This window comes from Diadema setosum, chromosome 22 (genome assembly GCF_964275005.1).
Source record: "Diadema setosum chromosome 22, eeDiaSeto1, whole genome shotgun sequence".
NCBI lineage: Eukaryota > Metazoa > Echinodermata > Echinoidea > Diadematoida > Diadematidae > Diadema > Diadema setosum.
The window spans coordinates 16,577,095-16,603,449 of NC_092706.1; the positions used below are offsets into that span (position 1 = coordinate 16,577,095).

Here is a 26,355-nt window from a genome sequence, read left to right on the forward strand (position 1 = left end):
TACGGAAATTAAAGCAATTGGGTAACTTGCAAACAATGTGGAAAACAAGTTAGCGATGGAGGATCAACTAATATTCATTTTACGTGGGTAATTTGTTTTGCCAATCACTGTAACAGATTGTTTACTGTTGGTTTCTCATTTAATTTTTTTTTTGAACGTAAAACGAGCCCTTTTAGTGTGACCATTGTAAGTTAGAATAATGACTAAAACAGATGCGGATGATATAGGAGCGAAATGTTCAAAATCAAAACTGGATGTCAAGATTCGGAAGACGTTCCAACAACAGCCGGGTCTTCACGGTGTTGGTCATCTTTACCCGCCACGTCCTCTTGAGGGCTCACTCTATTTTCACGCTGACACGTTGTGAGCAACTTTAGTAACTTCCTCCAAATTTTCCGTCGATACTTTCGCCTGAATAGTCCGTACAGAAGTGGATTGATAGTTGTAGTGCTGACATACAGCATAGATGAGATGTAGTCTGCAATGGGTGAGTACCAGACTCCGAAATGGTTGCACAACACACGCACCTGAAAAGGAGAAGGAGACAAGAACAGATTAAAAATTGTAGATACTTCGCACATAACAAAATAGAGTACAGAGCAATTTCCGATGTCATTGTTTCCGATAAAGTCGAGGAGAACCCGCACGTCATAGGTTCATGTCAAGGAATTAAAATAAAAAATTATGACCATGGCAGCATTGAATTATGAAACAATAAATGTAAACTATGGAGTGTGGTGTCCCAGGAGTAATGGGAGTCATTCTATGTGAAGGTTAACACGAAGCTAGGAGTACTTTATCGTACATAAATCGCCTTGCTATATCATCCTCCTTTGCATTGCCTTAATCCTTTACTTGTAAATAAGTGAGGATTGTGTAAAATTGACTTTGCTTACTGAAGTTCGTGACCGCCTCGTGACAGTTTTTATTTTGCCATTAAATTACATTTAAAGTCATGCCATAATTAATGCTGTGCTCCTCTGTGTGTGTGTGTGTGGTCCGTCCCCCATCTGTCATGCCTGTCCTGTTTTGAATCACTTTATATTTCACCTTCGTACTAGTAAGAAAATTAAAGCTTTTGCGTCGATCACGTGCGTTGTCCACCTATACAAGTTTACTGCATGTTACTGGACCCTCATTCCCCCTTAGATCTGAATAGATTATTCAACAAGTTGGTTTTAAGCTGTGTATACATATTTCCAATTCGACTATCATTTTTGATTTTCACTTTTCAGTCAACTAATGTGTACTCAAGATCATCTGTAATTCTCTTTTGATTTGTGGAATGAAAAGAAAATAAAGTGAATTGAATTGAACTGAATTGAGCACAACTTCTGATCAGAAGACTGTGGTGTATGAAACTAGTTGTATGTTAAAAGCGTAATTAAACACACTATTCTACACAATGACTTCATGTCTAGAAGCGAACATAAAGCGGGAGAACTGAGAGAACATCGAAAAAGACACCTTTAGATTATGCAAATTATAGCAGATGGAAGTTTGACTCATTGTTAGATGTCACTCACTAGAGATTACAGTCCAGACTGAGGGACTGATGGAAATTATGGAGAATGGGCAGACTGAAGAAGCAAAAACAAAATAAGGTCCTTTTGTGTCCGATCCTATATTTCTAAAGTATTTTGAAGTGTTTATGTATGCACAGTTGTATAACTAATCCAAACTTATCGAAGAAATAGGCTTGTAACCAAAAATACTAGGCATGCACTCGTAACTGATATACACGACGCATCGCTTTGTCAAAACCGTATAAGTTAGCTCTCAGCGGGGTCATCCCACGAGACCGACATTGAAAATAGGTCCATGCGTCATACGACCCACGAGTTATACAACTCACGAGTCATACAGCCCATGAGTTTTGTTGGTTTTTTTTTTTTTCTTAATCCAAGTGTTGTTTTATTTGGTACTCAACACATAACATTCTTAAAGTAATTGCAGCTGAGAGATACATGACGAATAAATCTTATTCGGCTTCTTAATTATACATTCACATTTTTTTTTTTATGTATGTAGTCTCTGTGGGTTTATAATGAAAAGGAATGTTAAAAGCAGACATAGGCTGAAAGTTGCTAACGACATGCCAAAATGTGGTAAGCGCATATACACAATATAAATTATTGAAATCTATGACATATCGACAAAGAAAAAAAAACACATGAAAGTGCCATGGCGAAACATTCAGTGAGAATAATCAAAGCTCAATAATACAACTGAGTGGTTTCCATTTCCTTGTCTCTTTGCAATATAACGCGCTTCACGGTTTGATTTTAATAACATAATCTTTAAAAAAGAACAAGCAGGGAAGAGTACTGTTACATCTGCTTGCATATATATATATTTATATATATATATATATATTACCTTTTTACTACGGTATGTTCCAAAAAAATAGTGAATCGATCTAAATACATTTTCAGGGTATGAAACTATAACTCATTGCCCACATCTTACAGAAAACCTCATTCGATTTGCTTCAGTGGTCAAAGAGAAATGAGGAATTTTGTAGAGGATGTCGGGAATCTCTTCCCTCCAAGTTCTGTCTATTATTCACACACAAGAGCATTGAATTGCTAAAATTGGAAGAATCAGACTCATGACATGCTTTACAACAATCCAACCAAATTGAATGGGGTTTTCTGCAAAACAGAGCTGAAATGTTATATTTTAAGACCCTGAAGTAGCACTCAGACAGGTCGATCATATTGGGTGTTATCAAATCGAAAATCTGATTGTAATTTTTTGGGGACATACTGCAGTATCTCCCCAAAAAATTACAATCAGATTTTCGCATTGATAACACCTAATATGATTAAATTTTTTCAATACTACTTCAGGGTCTTAAGATATAGCATTTTAGCCCTATTTTGCAGAAATCCCCATTCGATTTGGTTAAGCGGTCACAGGGAAATGTGGGTTGTTGTAAAGCATGAGTCTGATTCTTCCAAGTTTAGCACTTCGATGATCTTTTGTGTGAATAATAGACAGAACTTGGAGGGAAGAGATTCCCGACATCCTCTACAAAATTCCGTATATCGCTTTGACCACTGAAGCAAATCGAATAGGGTTTTCTGTAAGATGTGGGCAATGAGTTATATTTTCATACCCTGAATTTGTATTTAGATTGATTCACTATTTTTAAAGATATCATTGCGGAGGGCCCCGTTGTAATTTTTTTTTGGGACATACGGTATAAGTAAAATATGATTTACAAGTGATTTGTTTGTATCAATCTCTATAACTCCTGTTAGTACTGTCTTCACATTAAGGAATGACAAATCCACATTCGTAAGAAACGATGTTACTTCCCTCCAAACTATTTGTGACACCTCATGTGCCACGTAATGTGTTCAACCATTTCGTTCTCAAAGCATCCAAATTAAAATAAAGGAGAATATACTAACTTCATTTCAAATAACATAACTTAATGAGCTGAAATTCCCTACTTGTATCTATTGACGCTTGCACTATGAGTTTACGTGCTTTACTGCTTTACATCCTGCTGTGTCATATCGAAATTAGACTGCATTCTAAAAGTATAAATAGGCGTTTCATACTTAGATTCTACTAATTATCATAAAAATGTCTGCTCTTTAATCGGACGACAATTTCTCTTACGACTTGCTGTGTGTGTCTGTGTGTGTGTGTGCGCGCCCAATGTGAAAGCTGTATCTTTTGTTGACATGGATCAACGGGCTTACACAATACACCGTATATGGAACGCGTGTCGCACCCAAATTCTTCGCTCATACGTCGCAAAAATCCAGCGAAATTTGAAAATGACTGCATTTACAGAATTTGGCGTAGAATAAACAGTTCTGTACCAAAATTTAATGATTTTGGTATCATTGTCTTCTGCGGAAGATGCTTTTTCTAATGATATCAGAAAATATATCACTTTTAGAAAGCAAGGTGCTGCAAACCCACCATTCCGCTTTTTTGAGGACACCCGGTATAGGTGCCTACGAAAAAAAAAAGGCTCACGAGACCGATAGGATGAACAGCGCCATCTATATGTCAACTACAAAATATGTACTAGGTGTTGCAAAAAAACATTTCCCACTTTTGTTCCTTAATAGTTCAAAAACTATATATCAGTTAACACTGACATTGGTATGAGCAATTTTGCTCTGTTTTCAACCCTCTGTACAAAACTTTAACTTTGCACAGAAGTCAATTGGTGTGTATGGGAGTGTGTAGATGACACCCAGACAATTTTCCTGAACAATGGCAAGGATTGGAATGTTCATTATTTATTCATGAGAAATTCCACTGTCACAGCTAGTGTTTATTCATTCTGAAATATCGTCGGTGTTTTCACGAAGTGGCACGACCGGCCAAAATCGAGTAAATTTTCGATTTTAAGATTTTTGCATGTTATGATAGTAAATACCGAGATCTACAACCTGACAAATTTTTGAACCTCAAACTCAAATAATTAGGTAATAATAACGACCGTGTCACTTCGTGAAAACTTCGACTGGTCGGTCTATGATTTTCACGAAGTGGCACGATCGCGGGTTGATGGTGCGTATACGCCGGACGTCATCATAAATCATTTATCCGCCAAACGTCCTCGTACGCGCGCGTCTAAAATGGCTGCGCCCAGAGCAACGGAAACTAGACAGATGAAATCGGTAAAGTTACATTTCGCTCTGTATTGACACTTTAATTGTTCGAATTTTTCACATTCTTGAATGCAGATTTATGAATGAAGAATTAGAATATCAAAATAGCGTAAATATGTATTCTTGCAGATCACATTGACTTCGTATGGCACTGTCCTAGGTTCGTTGTCTACGTGTGCAGTCCCACATCTATTATTCGGTGTAAGTGGAGAATAGGCAGGGAAAGTGATTCGAACTAAAGTCAAATGAACACGTCTCACATTTGCATCGAATCTTAAACGCACTAACTGGTGATATATTGTGAAGTTTTATTGTTTCCCGTATTACGAGCTCAAAATGCAACGACCTACTTCTTCCCAGGTGGCAGGTAGACTGATTTAACTCTCTTATCTTACTTGATTATGTCTGAATCTTCCAGGGATTTAGATCCATTAGGGAGTCTGTATCTAGGCCTACAACTTCAAGATCTAATTAAGATAGTTAACAGTGTTACAGTGTTAATAGTGTTCTTGAATACCGTTGGCGTTACCTGTCCAGGTTACTCTAAAAGTGATGTTATTTCACTGACTACCTTTGAATTCTCAATGAAAAAAAAAAAAAAAAGATTTTAGAGTTACTTCTGCTAAAACTTTCAAAGTCTGACGTTAAATCAGGGAGGTCCTCTTCCCACCCCCCTGTCTAAATTCAGGCGTTACCAACAACAATGAAGAGTTTGATAATGTTGTCGAGAATACCGTAACAGCAAATTTCATTTGGATAGACAACAAGCAAAATGCAACGTTTATGCTCAGCACCTGAATTCATAATTGTTCTATCATGCTATATGATTAGCCTAAAAGCCTCAATGTGGTCGTAATTGGCCTATACGTGGCAAGTACTTTTGCCTTAGTTTGCAATTTTTCATTTTGTTTTGATTTTCTACAATCTATGGTTCTTTGAAACACAGAGGGGTTTTTTTGGGGGGGGTGGAGGCTGGGTATTCGGAGCTGGGCAAATTGTAAAATTAAACCAAAGAGATGTTCATTGTTCATAAACTTCAGATTCTGGTAAGCCGTAGAATATAGACCTAAAAGGGATGGGGGGGGGGGGGCAGTGTGATGTTTTGCAAATCTGTGCATCAATTTTATGTTCTTACAGAACTGGGTGTGATGGAGTTTCATGTGACTGACATCTTTCATTCATCTTCCATTACAAACAGATATTGAGGCCTTTGTGTGGACAACCCAACAACTTCCAGACTGGAATGAAATGAGTGCTGTCCTTCGATGATGGGCTACTTTACAGTATTGTACTCCATACCGCATTCCTGCAGATTTCTCCTATCATCTCAAGCTTGAACAAGAACCGTAAGTTACATTGCTATCTGCCAAGGATTTAGAGTAAATTAGACAGACCAGTGTGTAATAGACAGTGCAGGCACACTTCTACTAATAATGATATTACTAATATGATTTGCCACATACTAAAATAATTGTTTTGATTACCTTTGAATTCTCCATGAAAGAAAAAAAATGATTTTAGAGTTACTTCTACTAAAAGTCTAACATTAAATCAGGGAGGTCCTCTTCCCACCTCCCTGTCTAAATTGAGGCGGTACCAACAACAATGAAGAGTTTGATAATGTTGTCAAGAATACCGTACCAGCAAATTTGATTTGGAATAATGGATAGACAAGCAAAAAAAAAAAACCTCCTGTGCAACGTTTATGCTCAGCACCTGAATTCATAAATTGTTCTATCTTGCTATATTATGAGCCTAAAAGCCTCAATGTAGACGTAATTGGCCTATATGTGGCAAGCACTTTTGCCTTAGTTTGCAATTTTTCGTTTTGTTTGTTTTGATTTTCTACAATCTATGGTTCTTTGAAACACAGAGGGTTTTTTGGGGGGATGGAGGCTAGGGATTCGGAGCTGGGCAAATTGTAAAATCAAACCAGAGAGATGTTCATAAACTTCAGATTTGGTAAGCTGTAGAATATAGACCTGAAAGGGATGGGGGGGGGGGGGGGCAGTGTGATGTTTTGCAAATCTGTGCATCAATTTTATGATCTTACAGAACTGGTAGTGATGGAGTTTCATGTGACTGACATCTTTCATTCATCTTCCATTACAAACAGATATTGAGGCATTTGTTTGGAGAACCCAACAACTTGCAGACTGGAGTGAAATGAGTGCTGTCCTTCGATGATGGGCTACTTTACAGTATTGTACTCCATACCGCATTCCTGCAGATTTCTCCTATCATCTCAAGCTTGAACAAGAACCGTAAGTTACATTGCTATCTGTCAAGGATTTAGAGTAAATTAGACAGACCAGTGTGTAATAGACAGTGCAGGAACACTGCTAGTAATAATAATATTCCTAATATGATTTGCCACATACTGAAATAATTGTTTTGTCTTATTCTTTCTTTAATTACAACTGTATTTGTAGTTTTATGAATGTGAAGCACTGACATAGCGTGGAATCCAACATTTTGACATCTAATATCTGTAGTCATGTTGCATTTTGGTATAAAGGCAATGCTGTCCCTCAGTCTGATTTTGATGTGGTAGCAATATGCATTTCTCCAGTGTCATGTATCTTTCAGGACTGTTCTAACTGTAGTTTTTTATTGTTAGTGTGATTATTGTTGTGTTTTTATTTTCTTATTTGGGGGGGGGGGGGGCGGCAAGGGAGATGAGGAAGAACAGTTATACACTCTGTACTGATATGAGATACCATCAACTTTGCAAAAGTCAATGGCACATACTGTATGACAAATTCTTGGCAGAGACGATGAAAATGAACTGTCTCAATATACATTTATAGTTTTACTCATGTCAATGTGTTTTTTTCTTTGTACACTCAAAAGTCAAATGTCTGAGACATTACTTACATGGAATTGACTATGTCACTGATTTCACTTGTGATGTCCTGCTTTCTTTATTCTTTATTGTAGTTCTGCTCCTGATTCTAGTCAACAATATGTTCATTCACCATTTCGTCCGGCTTAGCATCCTCTTCTTACTGCACTCAAAGGTTACATTGTGCACCATGCTAAAGGTGAGCAAGATCAATAAACAGCAATCCATGCAACACCTTTTCATGTAGTATTTGGTTTTATTTTGTCATAGACAATTAGTAAGAAAATCCAGTGTCAATGGACAATTAGGTGTAATCCTAGTACAGTCTTGTTTTGCACATTTTCACATTGATTTAAACTTTATGATTAAAAAAAAAAAATGCATTAGCACTTTTGAGTAAAACATTACCAAAGTGTTGTATGAAAGGAACATTATCATAAAATTATTTTCTTAGGGAAATCGATGTAGTTTTAGAAATGTGGGAAATTAATTAAGAAGTATGTTATGACTGTTGTATCAAATGTCATCATTCCCCTCTGCAATGGAGAAGTAACATTGTCCGTGAAAAACAATTGTTCCTCTTTGCATAGGGAGAGAAGCAGATAACAACTGTCTACTGGAGAAAGCCAAGAGAAACCCGAAACAGCTACAAATGACTAGGGTGGCTGAGCTGAACATCTGCACTAAAATCCAAACCATGGGATCATTATGGAAGGAGATCATAGCAATATTTCACCACAATCACAGAGTTGCTCCACACAGCAGCATCAAACTTTTCTCAAGAGTGTGTGCTTTATGAATGGACAGGCAGGTTCTAGCAGAACATTATTTCGATGTTCTTTTTGATTTTCTATTTAATGACTTTGGGTTTGTATGTGTGCAGAAATGGGGGAGGGGTAGTGGTGTCATAAAGTAGGACATCATTTTTAATAATGATAATAATAGTAAGAATAAGAATAACAATGATAATGATAATCATAATCATAATCATAACAATAAAAATAGTAATAATTATAATAAATAACAATGCTTATATAGCATATGGAAACATTCTGTATTATGCCTTTTGTGCTCAAGGATAGAAATGATTGAACAAAAACATACAATTGCAATTACAATGATACCTTTTTTCACGTTTAGACTGTAATGACAGGTGTTTGCAAGGCAGACTTAGATTTGTCAACATTTGCAATTCATTTTAAATTCTGGGTAAGATTATTCCATATATGGTAGAGACATTACAAGCAAATGAATGCCATTGTTTTTTTATTCAGAATAACAAATAAGTCACTACCTTTTGAACGAAGGTTTCTCTCTGGTGTGTTTCCTATTTAAAGTAGTTCTTACAAATAGTGTGGTTTCAAAAGTTAATATCAACATTTTGATCTGTATATGAATTTTGACTGGAAGCTAGTGCAAGCTTCTTAACACTGGTGAATTTTTTGTTCATTTTTTTTTTTTGGTTTAATTTGGACACTACTCTTGCAGCAGAGTTTGGAATAGCTTGTAGTCTCTATATCTGTTTGACTGACAATCTACAATTAATGACAAGATCAACATGTCACATTAAGAAACCATGAACTGAATGTACTGCTGTGCGTTTATCAGTAAAGTCTCAAATTTTCCAAACATTGTATGTGAAAGAATCAAGGAGACATTAAGGGACATTAATCCTACATACTGTATCTCTCACTGTCACCTTATTCACTGACATTACTATTGATAACCATCAATCCATTGGTCTCTCCCTACAGCTTTGTCACAATGATGTCATCCTCAATTTCCACTGTATTATAATCCCCTCTCTGACTTTAAACAGTGCTTTTCACAACAAAACCATACCAATGTCAAATACCATATAGATGTCTCTTCTTTTACTTTGTTTATGAACCAGCTCTCCCATCAAACTATTCATTTTGTCTCCCTTAGCCCAGCCACCATTATGCCAAACCCATAAACAATTTTCAGTATTTTTGAATTATGCCTACCCCAGCACTTATGACACCCACAGCAGACGTAAACTAAAGTCAGGACCAAGTCAAGTCAAGTTGTGCAAGTTAGAAAGGTATTAGTAGACTGCAAGAGGGATATAAACAATTGGATGCTTACATTTCCTCTGCTTGCTCTCTCATTGCAACTCAAAAATGACTAATAAACTTTGACAGAAAATATTTTCTTGGATCATAGATGTACTGCAATACATAGCCATATTATTGCAGTCTGTGTCCACATCAGAAATTATGGCCGAGACATCATTATCTATGTCTTTTTATATTGTATATTTTTGTGGATTTTACTCTTGAAACAATAATGAGTAAATGCAGATCTGATAGCCACTTCTTACTGAGCTTAGATAAGGAACTTTGTATATGGTATCCTCTAGCAGTGAGAGAAAAGAAAGGGAAACATGCGGATTTTTATATCTTGCATAATAACATGGTATGCTAATCAATAAAATTTCAGGCACGTACTGTGCATAATATGAGTGCTTACAAACTTTTACAAAATTAGGGAAGATCAAGACTGTTTGCAGAAGATTTATAATACACTTTGTGAACTGTCACAGCAATTTAGACATCAATTAGTTCAGTCACTGTCTACGAGATTGTATTGCCTTTAATATGAAGAAGGTTATCCATACCAAATCAGCTAGTGTCTTTGTAATTATGTACTTGTATTCATATCATCAAATTCTACATTGATCATAAAGTCAATGTTTGGTAAACAGCATTTGACCAGGTTGAAGTCAGGTGATGGGATATGGAAGGAGGTGGAACATTTTGGTCATGATTTTGTAAGATTTTGGGGCTTTAAAGGCAAAAGTCAGTCTAGTCTCATACGTCTTAATAACATTTTTAAATTTACCCAAAAAAAATGAAATATTGTAGTACCCTGAATGCCATAAAATATAGATATCATCAAGGTGGATGATACATACAGAGCTTGGTATAAATGTTAGAACATAACAGAAACCTTCGTTACATCTGAAAAATAAATAAAAGGTAATGTACTGTACCTTATTCTTCATTCAAGTTGGAATCTGCATTATATGAGTAGTATGATCCACGTATAGTTTATTGAAAAGCCATATTTAAAACTTGTTTACACACGTGGTAATAAATCTATGAATGAGAAAAGATACCCAAGTAAAGCTCATTTAGTTTTTATGTAATTCAAAAAGTTTTGTAAGGTGTCACGTGCAGGAAATAAATACACAGAGAGATTGTGTGTTTGTTTGTGTGTATGTGTGTGTTTGCGTGTGTGTGAGGGAGAGAGAGAAAGAAAGCGAAAGAAAGGGTGGAAAAGAGAGTGATATTACCAGCACAGAATTATTTTCTTTTAAAAGAATGACACATTCACAAAGCAATAGAGCAAACTGATTACATTTCATATTCGAAAACAACATGCTTCGTGGTTATAGCACGAGAGACAGTAATGCTCCGAGGAAGAGAGTGAATCTTGAAAATTATGATCCGAAATAATGTGCAGAAAGACCGATGCAATGAGCTGTGAGCAATGATCAATGTGTAATACAATGAAGAACAACTCAATAATAATGCCTTTCTGCGAATGGATGAGAGATTTAAAAGGGGGAAAGAAAAAAAAAGTATCAAACAAAATCTTGATACCCAATTCATATCACTAGAATACAAAGGAGCATCGCTAATGCGCGCGCTCGATTATGTGCGCGCGCGGCTATGAGAAATGATGAAGATAACCTAACGCGCAGCGCGTGCGCGCCGATGGTGTCACTTCGTGAAAAATGAAATCCGCACAATGCGCGAAGAATCAAAGCGGCACGGCCGACGGTGCCGGTTCGTGAAAATATTGGAAGCGTTGTTTACGTGTTTTTGTGTTTTCACGAACCGGCACGACGGACTTTGCCCGATATTTCAACGAAACTTTTGTGTTTCACGATGAACCAAGAACATGAAACACACAAACAACTCCTAATCTGTCGTGCAGTGTGATATTTAGGTAACTGGACGTGAAATATAGGCGCAATCATGGATTTTGCAAAGGCAAAAACTTCAAACGCGATTATCTCGAAACTTACTTTCGCGGCTCCGGGGCCGGCTGTGCCGGTTCGTGAAAACACCAGCGATATGGTGCATGCAAGCACATGGAAACATGTACTCACTATTTTCATGTGCATGCATTTCACCCTTTGCCATGAATTCAGACTAGCAGTGCCCAGGGCAATCCATCGTGAATAATCAATAAAGCATTCATGTGCCTTGGAGCAGAGCTCTGAACAGGCGGTATCCATGTCCATTGTTCAGGGTCATGGTAAGTACACACTCACATACACAATTAGTTCCTGTGTAAAGTTGAGGTTTTGTAGAGAGGGTTAAAATTTGACCAAAATCTGGAACCTAACTTTGAAATTAATCATGGATTTCATGAAACTGATAAAGGTTTTCAAATTCAAATCATCTACAACTAAAATTGTACACTATTCAGCTATTACTCATACCAATGACAGTTTATCTGATATATAGTTTTCGAACTATTAAGCATAAAAAGTGGGAAATGTTTTTTGTAACACCTAGTATCTATACAGTGTGTTGAATTAATGACATAAAGGGAAAATAACATACTGCACTTTCGTCACACTATCGAGTGGGTATTCTGGGTTTGCTGTTTGCTCTTCTTACAGAGTCGTTCATGTCAAGGCTATTCCTGAACTCATGAAGCATTGTGTATCATGTGCATATTTGCGCATTCCAACAGTTAGGTAACTATACCCTATATGTTTCTCTGGTGACGAGGAATCTTGCAAGTGTATTATAGGTGGCTATTTCGTTATGTTCTGAAGTATTTTATTTGTTTCTCGCTCTTTTTGCTCTCTTTTCATTTACGTACCTTTCTTTCCTTTCATAGTTTTCGTTACTAGGTTGTTTGTTTCAGTAACAAGACCAACATTTTCATCTAGGAACCTATACATTACAAGCTCTGCTTTTTAGTAGGTCCCCCACATTTCGTGTTTGTAAAATTGTCTTCTCTTGTATTCTTTGTAATTACGACGCTATGTCCAGTCTCATGTTCAATCGATTGTATGTTATTTGTGTTTGAGATGTGGAACAATAGAATCAAATCAAATCAAATCAAATCAAGTCAAATCAAATACGATCCAAATCGTATAAGAAATCATCTTCTAACCTATAACAGCTGCTATTCAGTAGTCCCTGAACAGTTGTAAATCATAATTAAGCTTTAGACAAAATAATGCATGCAAAACAGGCAAAATGATACATTGATTGAGTGTGTACATACAATAGTATCGTAATTTTTTTTTTTTTTTATTGCCATTAGATTTTGTGAGATTGTCTTTTTTTTTTTGGTCGTTCATACTGATTCGTCAAACCATTGCAGATTGAAGATATCAATCCGCATTTGCGTGTAGATCTTTTTGCTCTCTAATTTGTTTACTTTATATCTGATCTTCATGTAACTATCATAAACCCTATTTGACTGGACAAGTAGTGGATTAACCAGGTATCAACTCTTTAAAAGGGAAACACTTCCCCCACGATTACTGGAAAATTTACGTTGTTCGCATTTAAGTCGCATGTTCTTCGTGTATGTGACTGGCTTAGCAATGGTAAACACGACCTTCGCACATGTCGTGAGAACTGCGCACCAACTGCGCAAGAATGGTTTTCGGCTCCATTGTGGGAATATTATTCAGAGGAAAACTTCCCTACGGAGCTTACACGTGCAGCGCCAAGACGAGTTGTTTAACTCGCCAAGGATCCTTGTTTTCGGCCAAAAAGGTGACAAGGAGACTTGTTTAGACGAAAAGACGAAAAGGCGACTTGTACAAAGTCGCCAAGGCGCTTTGATTGAAATGACAAGGCGAGAAAGTGACTTTGTACAAAGTCGTAAAGGCGCTTAAAGACAACAAGGCGAAAAGGTTAAAGACAACAAGGCGAAAAGGCGACTCGTACAAAGTCGCCAAGGGGCTTTTGTTTAAGACAAGACGAGAAGGCGACTTGTACAAAAGTCGCCAAAGCGCCTTGTATAAGATGAGGAAGCGAGAAGGCGACTTGTATAAAGTCGACAATATGCCTTGTTTAAGACGACAAGGCGAGAAGGCGACTTGTACAGTCACCAAGACGCCTTGCTTCATAGATAGCTAGATAGGTAAAGCAATGCATTTTAGACCCGACATCCATCCCCCCTCCCCCCCCCCCCCACACACACACACATTGTCATGTTCTATCAAAAGTTGCAGAATTTTTGTATTGTTTGCATTACAAATCATAAAATATCGACATCAGGCGATATTTAATTTGATATGAAACTAAGCCTGACCATTATCATCTATTCCATATAGTGACACGCATGACATTTCTACTAAAACAAAACATTAACGATTTTCATGCCCAAACACATTCCGATCCACATACCTCATATCTTTTTCTTCTGTGAAGATATTGGGCAAATTATTTCAGTGGAGAAAAAAAAAAGATCTCAAACTCAAGTTACTCGGAGACGGCTCAGTTTTCCCATATGACTAGCGTGTCAGGCTATACACTTTAAATCTGAACTTAACACATAATAACCACAAATCTGTAGCGTGTTTTTTTAATCACCTATAATAATAACTCAGTATTTATATAGCGCTTATCAATAAAAATTCTCTAAGCGCTTTACATAATATATACCTAAACATAAACTACTGCATAATCCAAAATACTATATATATATATATATATATATATATATATATATATATATATACATTTTTTTTGTACAGTATAACTCGTATTCAAGCTAAACAAGGCCATACCCAGAATTTTTCCGGGGGGGGGGGGAGGTGGGAGGAGCAAGATTTTCTAAAATAACGTTGGACACTGTGAGCGAGGGCGAGAAGCATCCATGTTTTGTTTTTTTGTTGTTGCATTTTCAGACTTAAAAATGATCGATTTGGTGCACATTTTGGGCAAAATTTGTGAAGAATGTTAATGGTTACGAGAACTTCATGGGGGGGGGCACTTAGGAAGCCTCAGTATGCTGTCTTAACAATTACATAAAATTGCCGAGCTTGACGCCCCAACCATATAGATCTACGCTGATATTGAGAGTTTGCTGTTTTGGACTTGCCCTAAAGCGCCTCTCGCCTTCCCGTCATTTCGTCTTAATGAGGCGCCTTGGCGACTTTGACAATTCGTCTTCACGCCTTGTCGTCCAAGGCGCCTTGGCGACTTTGTACAAATCGACTTCTCGCTTTCTCGTTTTAAACAAGTCGCCTTCTCCCTTTCTCGCTTTAAACAAGGAGCCTTAGCGTGTTTGTACAAGTCGCCTTCTCGCCTTCGTGTCTTAAACAAAGCGCTTTGGCGAGTTTAATACAAGTCGCCTTCCCGCCTTTTTTGTCATAATGCTATAAAGCCCATGTGGGGCACATTGTGCCCCAAACAGATTTTTAATTAGCACTCCTTCGTCGTTCTTCCAATTTCAACCAAATTTGGTGACTTTTCTTAAAATCTTATTGTCAACATTTTGGTATATAATTTAGCTACATTTCATATTGCCGGTTGCCATGGCAACCATAAACTCAATCAATTTTTGGGTGTTTTTCTGTTCTAATTTCAATTATCAATAATAATATTATAGTGTATGAAATGGGCGTTTCTTGGCTGAAGAAGCAAAATGCGAAGTAATTATGACACCCAAATGTTTTTCCTATTATTTCCTTTGTTTTTATGTAACAAAGACATAAAACAATAGATTTAATAGCGACAACTGAAAACAACAGTATTTTCTAAAGAATGCCCTTCTATTTTGTGGCATTTTGTGGCATTCGTAATGTGGAGTCATATGCACCAATATAAGATGAAGCAGATCTTAATCAAAATATTGATTGTTCGGACATGAGTAGAATTAGTAATGCTCACTGATGTGTATTATTAAATTTTGTATAATCTACCCCCTCCAGTGCGTCGCATCTTCACAAATGCACTTTCATGCACCTGGGCACTATTTCTACTAGTACATCGGGGCTACCGGACACTGTCACGCATGACGTGAAGTCATAATACACAGGTAGTTCTATGCGAGATTTCATTTAGCCGTGTTTCGCAGTAAATTTGGCAGCCACATGACAATACTCGGTGAATACTGTAGAAGTACGTAACTTTGATGTGATCATGCTTTGATTATTTCATTCTCTGTATTTTGTCACCAGCATGGCTATAAAAGTAGGTCTGTAACGTGTATAGTTGTGCACAAAAAAAAAACACACACACCTAAAAATAGATAAAATGTGCCGATCCCACCCCCTCCCCCTTGTTCTGAGCCTCCTATATATTTTAAACTGTCCTGGCATTTGATTATTCTCATCTGAAGCTCCGTTTATCTGAGACTATTCGAGGAGCTACGAGGAGTGATTCAACGAGAAGCCATCTGCTTGCCCGAGTAGCATGGGTGAAATATGGAGATTCGTATAAGCGTTCAGTCAGTTATTAACCTTGGTCCGAATATCTTCATTTTTTTAAAACCTTTTTTATACCTTCATTTACATTTCGTGTAGTTTTTTTTTTTTTCGCGCGTCGAACAATTTGAGGCGACGTCTTCATGATTAATGACGATCACAGCTGCTCTGTATGCTATTATAGGTTCGATCGGATAGCCGCCCCCGTTACGTGCTATCATACTCCCGCGACTCTGCCTTCAATCGCTGTATAAAGAATAAATAAATAAATAAATAAATAAATAAATAAATAAATAAACGTGTCTCGCGACAAGGACTTAATAACACATTTTGGTATTTTTTTATATTATCTTTTTACTATCTCAGCATTCGGTTGGTTTGACCTTCATCATGATAGATCTAAAGTAACGTGTAAAGATAATGACTTCCACATCTGCTAGTGTTTGGGCCATATATACATGTAAATGTACAAACATGCATGTACTCTGAATCCTTATATAGCACTGATAATGAGATCCCATTCACCTTGTCTGTCTGTCTGTCTCTGTCTCTCTCTCTCTCTCTCCCTTTCTCTCCCTCCCTCTTCCTATCCCTCCCTCATTCTATTTCTCTCCCATCTTTTCAGCAACTTCTTATGATGACGAATTGTCATGCCAGTGCTTCATCGATTTATCACGCTTTCGGAATTCACGGTCATGTTTTACATTCAAATCGTATTTCAGTTGGCATATACTGTTTTCTTTTAGGATTTGGGTCTACGTACCCAGATTTATATAAATTACAATGTCAGATTTTACTTTAATTACCTCCTATGCCTGACGAAAATGCCTTCAAGAATATTACGGTATTACGCTTTGTGGAGCATTTGCTCTTGCATCCTAAAGAGTCTCAAATGAAACTTTGCATTTCTAATAAATGGTATAATATTTGCCTATAAGATTAATCCATAAATTATGAATACATGAGTTAGATTGAGCTGTTCTCAAGCTTAACATTAAAACAGGATGCGTATAGACCTAATCTAAACTTAAGGTCATGATTATATTGCATAAGCTTTACAAGATAGGCTCCTTGATTACTTTCCCAACGTCCAGCGCTTGTCCATCCTATATTGTTCGCTCAATAACAGGTATAGACTTCGCCTTCTCATCATGGCTTCTCTGCCTTCCTCCCTCATCAAGGAGAAGGTTGGGAAACAGCTCATTAGCATTACTGACGACCATCGGCTGTTAGTTCATTTCGTTCGTTTGTGTCGCAATTTTTGTACAGTCCTAGAAAAAAAAGCACTCAATTGAACCAGAGAAGTAGGCGCTATGCGGCGCTTCTAATATATTTGACCGCTGTGTCCTTGATGTTTTTTTTTTTTTTTTCTATTGAAGGTGCTTTGGTTCTAAATCATTAAAAAAAAGAAACAGATGATATGCTGCTACTAGTATTGTTCTCTATAATGGTATCGTTGACATATAACTGCGACGAGTCTTGCTTCTGTCTTCGAATGCATGTAGTAACGTTTGCTATCATTCTACTGTTGTATGGATTAATGTCAATTATGAAATTGTATCAATACATACATGTATTTTTAGCAACCGGTTCTATTGGTACCGCTTGTTTTGGTATTGGTACTGCACTGCTACTGATGGTGCTCCTACTTCTACAACATATACCGCTACTTTCTCTGACAACTGCTATATCTGCCACACTTCTTTCACTAATGCTAATATTTGCACTACATTGTACATACGGTACATGATAGGTGCAAGAAGTGATAATAATAGCAACTATAATAGCAACTACCTCCGACCCTTCTTAATGTCAATATTTCACTCACGATGAAACTTATTTTGTATATCTTCTTCTGTTTATTAGCGGTCTTGTCACAGATCATGAATTTTTTGTACATTTTCTTTTTCTATTCTCTGCCAGAAATTTGTGATGAACATGAACATGTTTTGAGAGATCAGTCAAATTTTTGTTATACAATGTTACTGAACCAGTTATTGTGTATTTTGGATCAAGGAGACAACTATATGTACGTCTTTATATCTGATTCACAGTGCCACATCCATCCACATCGAACCTGAAGGCATATTTGCACGCTTCTGAAGAAGGGTCGTGTTATTTTCATAATCCCAACGCAGTTGATGGCTTCAAACCTTGAACACGATATAATGAGCGCTTGCATGCCGTCGCGGTACTATTCAAGAAGCAAACATAACATGACATTAAAGGTCGCTTAAATGACTCTAGCTGAGTAGGTTTTTACAATTCACTTACAAGGGATTCACTCGCGACAACTCAACGCGGCTCGGAGTAACTCAGCACAATTCAAGTCTCGAGCAAGTCCTCACTTTTTTAACATGTTCAAAAATTTTACTAACTCGTTGCAAATCGTGCTTAACTCGTAATACCCTCGCATTACTAGTAACAAGCTCGATATGAACTCTATATAACTCGTAATAACTCGCCCTATATGTCCGAGTGCTATGTGAGTTTCCAAAAGTGGAGAACGAGCACTCGACTGTGTTTCGAATCAGGCCGAGTTGCCCATGAGATTAGTGGGAGTTTAGAATGAGTAGGGCGACTTACAGCGAGTTCGCATGAGCCTGTCCAGAGATACAGCGAGTTTTGCATAAGCCTATACAGAGTGCAGGGCGAGCGTACCCGGACATGTCAACTGGCCTATACAATGTAGTGATTTTCGTTCTCTGAACTCGCACTGATCTCATGGACAATTCAGCCTGACTCGCAACACAGTCCTTGTGCTCGTATTCCACTCTCGGATGCTTGAAGGTGGTGAGTTATTACGGGTTATAATCGAGTTCATCTAGAGCTTGTTACGAGTAATGCGAGCGTATTACGAATCAAGCAGCGAGTTGCAACAAGCTTTGGAAAATTTTTGATCATGTTAGAAAATTGAGGACTTGCTTGCGACTTCAAGCACAATTGTACCGAGACGCCAGGCCGTGTCTCTACAACTCGCAATAACTCGCCACTACAACAGGGTTCCCACTAAGGCTATGGTCACAATCCCAAAAATCAGCCTGCTCGGCGACCGTTCGGCGAGTTTTTAGCTAAAGCCGGTCGGAGAACGACCGGTGACCGACCAGTGACCGCGACCAGGCGCCGCTGATTTTTAGGGCATCGGTCGGTCGCCGCTGAAGTTTTAACGCGGAGTTAAAATTTCAGCGACGACCGACCAGTTGTCACTCGCTGCCCAAAATACGCTCGGTGTCCGAACAGCAACCGCCCAGGTACTGACCTAATCGAGCGGTCGCTGCCGAGCGATTTAGAGAACAAAAATAATAGAGACAAAAATGACAACAGCACAGAAGAAAACCAAGAGAATAGATCGAGCGGTCGCCGTCGAGCGATTTGGGGACTAAAAATCTTGAGATAAAAATGACAGAGGCACTGAAGGAAATCAGGGCCTAGATGGAGAAGATAATCTAGCGCAATGTGGAAGAAGCAGGGGCAAGGATAAGATGCAAGGAAACCCCACCAACATATCAGCATCTCAACATCTCGGCAACCACCATGAGGGACATTGAAGTCAGAGGCAACCACTTCGGGGCAAAAGAGATGAAAGCTAAAAGTTAGTGTCGATATGTTGACGTAGTAAAATATGGTTTGGTTACCTTATCATTCATTAAATGCCTATTGATCGAGGAAGAAATGAATAACAAAAGATGGGGAAAATTAAAATATGAAATCAAATAGGAATAGAAAATACTGTAAAATATAGAAGCAAAAAAGATATTTTGGAAAATTCAAATCTATTCTCATCTTTGTTCCATCTTGGGTGTTCCTCCCTTTTGTTTTATTTCCTAATTTCTAGTTATCTGTGGTATCACATGGCGGAGTTTTGTTAGTTGATAATTTAACTATTAGATGTTTTGCCTCAAGTTTCCTCTTAATTAATTAATTAATTAATTAACACATCACAAATCACTTAGGAACATTGATAAACACAGGTAGCTCGTGAGAAATTTCCGGCAGAGACCGGCGGGTGGCCGCCGGTACGCCTACGGGTCACCGGTAGATGACCTATCGATCACCGTCGGTCGCTAAGCAATTTCGTAAAAATCGGCCGGTGGCCGGGGGAGATCGTCCAGTTGCCGATGGGGCATCGCTCGGTGACTGCTCGGACTCTGCTCGTTGCAGATCCCCACATTTCGCCAAAATTTTACTGAAATCGATCGGTGACCCACGGGAAATCGACAGGGCGCTGCTCGGTCATCGCTAGGATTTTACAGCCTATGCTCAGCATCTCCAAAAACTGCTGAGCGGTGCCAAAATTTCAGCAGCGACCGAGCAGGCTACAAAACGGTCGGTCGCCGCTCTGAGTTGTGACCGTAGCCTAAGCCGGGTTACAGTGCCGAACTTTGGCGAGTTGTGGCGAGCTGCCTCAAAGGGGCACTCGCGATAACTCGCGTAAAACTCTTCATGTAATTCGGGATAACTCGCGACTAGTCGGCACGACTCGGCGTAACTCGTAGTGAATCTGCAAAACTCCCCGTGAACTCGCGAGTGGTTCCAAAATTTTCGAACATGTTCAAAATTTTCCCTAACTCGAAGTAACTCGTGCTGAACTCGTTTAAACTCGTAATATACTCGTACTACTCACAACAATCTCTCAATACTGGTACGAAGCTCGCGATGTAAGGGGGAATTCGCCTCGAGCTAAGCACGAGTTTAGATCGAGCTCTGTGACTTACAACGAGTTTTGTATTAGCTTATTCAGAGTTCATTGCACTGACCTATTAATATGGAATTATTCACATTTTCCCAGCGTTTTCAAGACAGAAGACATTCATTCAACCCTAAACGCAGGTGCACGTGCACAAATAGGTCATTGCCATTGCATTTCTAGAACTACGTAAAAATTTAGACAAAAAAAAAAAAAAAAAAACATGCCTCGGCTCAAGAAATCCAAGAAAAACCCGGAGAATGAAATGTAAATCAATCAAGCAATGGTAGAGGTAGAGGTAGAAGAGGAGGAAGAGACAGTAGAAACAGAAGAGATCATCCTTGATGAGCTACAGAGGTACTCAAAAGACCAAGCCTCTAAACAAGACCCACAAGACCAGGTCCCAGTAGAAGAAAATGGGAGAAAAGATCCCACTCGAGGCCAAACCGAACAGCAGGGATTGCGCGAACTCATAACGGGCTCGTAACGGGCTCGTAACAAGCTCTTTATAACTCGATGAAAGCTCGGTTTAAGTCGTACACAGGTAATCGGAACCCTGTGGAAGAACAGACATATTTTGCAAATATGACTGAACGGGCAATCCCCCGTTTCTTCTGTACGTATATGCAATGTATATTCAACTTGTAATGTGTGTATTTTTTCTCATCTGAAGACGGAATTAAAAACAAACAACAACAAACAAACATCACAACTCACACCAAGATCGGTGTGACCCACGCTCGGATCATTCGTACAGCTATCGTAGTAAACTCGATGTTGCCTCGTAGATGACTCAGGCGCAGCTCATTAAAATTGACAAATTACACGCTAGATCACACGAGTTCAACTCGAGACTCCAACTCGGCTAAGTGGGAACCTTGCTCTAGGTAGGGTTCCCACTGTATGTGCGTGTATGCGTTCTAGAGAGTAAGGATGTCTATGTGCATGTTTCTACATGATTTTGTACGTGTGATCATGTACAATATATAGGTTGAAATAAGGTATTTATACTTGTTCATGTCATAGTGTGTAAACACGGACTTCCACATGAATTGGTCTACGAAATGGGTCTGTCAGGGGAAGGAGATGATGAACATGATGAACTCTTCACGTACGAGTCATTCCGAGTGCTGATAGATCGATCTCGCCGTCATTCAACAACTACAACTTGACTCGAGCTAGCGCGAGTTTAACTCCCGCGAACTGGCGTGGAAATTACCCATTTTATGCGGTTTGCGCGAGTGATCTGCGACGCCACGTGGAGTTTACTACGATAGCTGCACGAGTGAACTGACAGCGATACGACTCACACTGAGCTTATTTTGAGTTGAAAATACCAATGTACGACTTGAGCGATCACACATCGCCGGTTTAGATGGCGGTTCATGGCGATTCGGCAATTCGCCGTGCTCCGCCAAAGACCGTGTTCACATCGTACACAAACCCTGGTGATCCGCCACCCATCCGCCATAAACCCCTAGAACCGCGGAGAACCGCCAGAAAAATTAAACATGTTTAATTTTTCGTGGCGGTCTTAGCGATTTGAAATGGACCGTGTTCAAAACGCCGTTCACCGTGTAAAGAACGGCTCCTCCGTGTTTGCACCGCAAGGTCCGTGATAATACCGTGTTAACACCGCCATAACTTTTTTATGAAAAAACAAATGTTGAACATAAAAGAGAATAATGCCTCCGGCGACACTTCGTGGCATAGCAATAAAAAAAAATGGGGAAAAAGGCAAAGATGAACCCATAATAATAGATCGGGTAAATATATTGAATGCTCAAGTGTCGTTAATTTTTTATTATTTTAACACATAGAGTAAAACAGAAAATTTAATGTTCAAAAAGTTGGTACGTTTGTTGAATAGTACATCAGTTACTTTAAAAGGCGTGTTCATAATTTTGTTAAAGCTTAACAGCTTAAAAGATGGCCAGCTACGTGAACCTATAAGCTATATACAGAAGTCTTATGTAAATATGTTTGGTTCTGCTTTCGTGATTATGTATCCCTTTTTGTAAGAGTACATGTTGATACAGATAATTATGTTGAAACTTAAAAGAGTAGAGGGAAAAGCGATGTTGAAACTTGAAAAAAAAAACACCATTACTATGTTACGTAAACCTGTAAATAAACAGGAAACTATGCAGATATACTGTATCCTTCTTTGATATGTATGTCTTTTACTGACTGTTGTAAGAGATATGTGAAAACTTGATTTAGAAAGAAATGTTATAACATGATGTAACATAGATGTTGAAACAAGCAAGTACTTGTACATCACTTGATATATAAACCTGCAAATGAACAGGAAACTTTGTAAACCATGTTGGATTCTGCTTTGACATGTATGCCTTTTTAATGACAGTTAATACAGATATTTTAAAAGCTAAAAGAGAAAGAAAAAACATCTTGAAGACAATAGCTTATTGCATCACTTATGTCAATCTGTAAATACACAGAAGGTTACAACGTTTCGCAATTTCTTTTGAATTGTGTTTATCTAACAAAGCAATACCTCCTTGTTGTAACCCATTGAAGACGAGTGAAAGGGCTCTGATTGCATCCCACTACAGGGGCTTGGTATGGACTCCTCCACCTTTCGGGGAGATCCGTGTTACTACCGCACCAATCCGCGTTAGCGCCGTGTTCAAAACGTGTTGAGAACGTAGTCCCATCGCGTTTAAGTGCTTTCCGCCATCGTTGGGACACGGTTCACGGCGGTTTGAGAACCGCCATGAACCGCCAACTTAACCGGCGATGTTTGATCGCACCTAAGAGTTATCAAGATCTCGTTAGAGCTTTGTGCGGTAGTGCGTCTGCCTCCAGAGCAAAAGGACCCGGGTTTGCTTTCCACATGCACGTATCTCCTTTTGATTTAATGACATTGCTTAAAGGGCAAATTCATATAACAAAGCGAAGCTGGAATTCAATTTCGCGCCAGCTTGATAGGAGTTTTATTTTGTCTCAAATACCAGTTTTAATTTCATTTACAGGCATACATCCTTATTTTCTTCATGTCAAATTATACCTCTTTTCACTGTCATGTAATTTCCTTTTAATTTCAAAGTTTCATGTTATGAATCTATTCAAATCGTACAGATATAATAGAATGGTCATAACTCATAATTTTGACATGTCCACATCCATATTAACATTTTTGACCCCACCACCTCTGATGGTTTTTGAACGCACCTCGTGTCCATACACATTGCCACAGTCGACCCAGATGTACACTTGTGTTTTGTTTTTGTGTGTTTGTGTGTGTGTGTGTGTGTGTTTTTTTTATTTGAGTGTCGCTATGTATAGATAGTCTTGGTGGTCTAATGCTTCAGACTTCATGCTTCTGTCTGTATTCGAGATATTCATGGTCTCTCCCTGAGCCGCCGCAATAGTTGTTTATCAAAATGAATGTACATAATATGAAAATTTACTTCACTGATGCTTGGATGACGGTTTGTTAAACGTCCAATTCTAACAAAAATATTAAGTTGCATAAGTTATTCAAGAGATGACGAGCTATATACGAACATGAGCAGCAATAAAAAAAACACACACACACACACCAGCCAAATGCTGTAAATGCTGACCCATTCGTTAGGTTGAATCCCCTAACGTTCATTACGGAGGTGCTGGTGCGAATTGGAATACGTCTCATCTGCATATTTGATTGAACGCTAGCTCTTTTAACACGTTTATGTGAGAAAGCAATGACATTGCATGCTAAGAAAATCAAAGTTAATGATCGCATCGTTAAATCGAATGCAACTCTGACGAAATTGTACGGGAAACAATGATGATTTTATGGTAATACATGGCATTGATCATAATTATGATAGTGATCATAAGCGTTATTAGTATCCTTAATACGATAATCATCATATCATCGTTTCCGAGTTGGGCGTTCGCTCACTGCCTTTTCATCTATGTAGTACAAAACCCGTCAATAGAATCTTTTTGATGGACCTTGCGTTATCATTATTAAAGACCTACAGATTATTTTACCCCGTCGTGCATATAGCTATACGCAGGAATGAACGATTTCCGCAGACGGTGCAGTGAAATGTCACAAAATGTGTTATATATAACAAACGTGTCAAGGATCGTTCATGTCTGCATCCTATAGGTAGGTACATAAGTACGTAGTTGGTATCAGATCGGAAAGCTAGAAATTGTCAGGCAAAGAATACATCACTGCACTGGAAACATCAGCGATGAATCCTTTGACTTTCAACGACGAAAAGAGAGTAGAAGCAAAAAGTAAAACAAAACAAAAAGAACATGAAAATAGCAAGGGAAAAGGGTGTTTGATGAACTTCCCCTCTTTTTCTCAAAAGCTCCTCCGTGGAATAGCATTCTTGCCTGGTAGAAGATACGGTGAGTGTAGAGCTTCCATTACAATACGAGAACTTGATCACTGACTCTGAGAGGATTATACTTTCTCATAGAAATCTGAAATATGATACTGAAATCGCTATACACCGCCTGTCCTGCGTATGCTGTTAGAGACCCAATAAGTGTTGTTTCATTCTCTTATGTTCAATCATGCATTAGTAGCGAACAGAATTTCAGCCATGAAATATAAATGATAAAGGAAGGAGGGAGGAGAAGAAAACAGCTAACATTGAGCATGGGGTAGAAAGAAGTGAAAAATAGTGTAGCCAATATATCCACAGAATGAAAATTTCAACCTGAACTGGTCTGATTTGCTGGAGAAGGCTATAAATGCACGCACTACATGCATAGAGAGGGCGGGGAGCTCAAGCTCATGAACATGGCGAGGATGGTCTTTTGATTCTTGGTATATAGTGAACAACTAAATAATGATGATAACAATATGGTCTTCTTTATCCAGAGTTTATAGCCTATTCAATGTTGACACTGCTCTACCAGAGGGACCTGTCATTACCCTATAGCGTTGTTACGTACCTAGTCATACATGTGGGTCGAGAGGGGCATGGTACGTAAAAACATAATTTCCAAGGACAAAAGCACCGGATTGGATTCGAACTCGGATCCTCCGAATACAAGTCAGGAGACTTATCCACTATGCCACACTCTCCCCATTACGAACACGAATGAAAGTACCTGTAACTGCATTAACAAGTTAAATAACCCCTTTGTCATATTTACAGTGTAGAGCAACGACAGAAAGTTCACAAATGACTTTGTTTCTTGACTGTAGAGAGAGTACATACATTAGTATCAACACGTATACGAAGGCATAACATCAGTGAAGCATAGAACCTGTTCATATGCATTTCACCCAACACGGTTCGGTTACAACGAAAACAAAAAACAAAAATAGCACCTAAACAAGGGTGGTTCACAATCAATACAAGTACTAATAACACGCACATCACGTGACGAACTTCTCTCTTACAAAGCAAAAGATGCCCCACACAAAACATGACGTATTTTTTGCCGTCACAGTTAGCATACTTACCGGCCTTTCCACACTCCCATAATCACCCACAAATACAACCTGACTCTTCAACAATCCGATCAAACGCGAGAACTCTTCCCAAAACTCCACCATATGTCTTTCGCTGTGGACGCCCCCTATACATGCAAAAGAACAGGGGCGTCGATCCGTTTTCAAGATTTTTTTTTTTTTTTGGGGGGGGGGTGGGGCAAAACTTCGACTGGATATCAATAATTCAATTTGTGATATCACAAAATGGAATTTGTGATATCAGAATTTCGCATTTTTGATATCACAAATAAGAATTCTTGATATCAA

The 26,355-nt window shown here is 38.4% G+C and overlaps 1 protein-coding gene across 1 annotated transcript in view; it reads right to left on the minus strand.

The window, feature by feature from the left end:
• Nucleotides 1-257: 257 nt before the first annotated feature.
• Nucleotides 258-26,355, minus strand: part of LOC140245167 (rhodopsin, GQ-coupled-like) — a 36,137-nt gene continuing 10,039 nt past the window's right edge. Inside the window, exon 3 of the mRNA XM_072324766.1 lies at nt 258-527. Coding sequence (XP_072180867.1) covers nt 258-527 — 270 coding nt within the window. The remainder of the gene's footprint in view (nt 528-26,355) is intronic.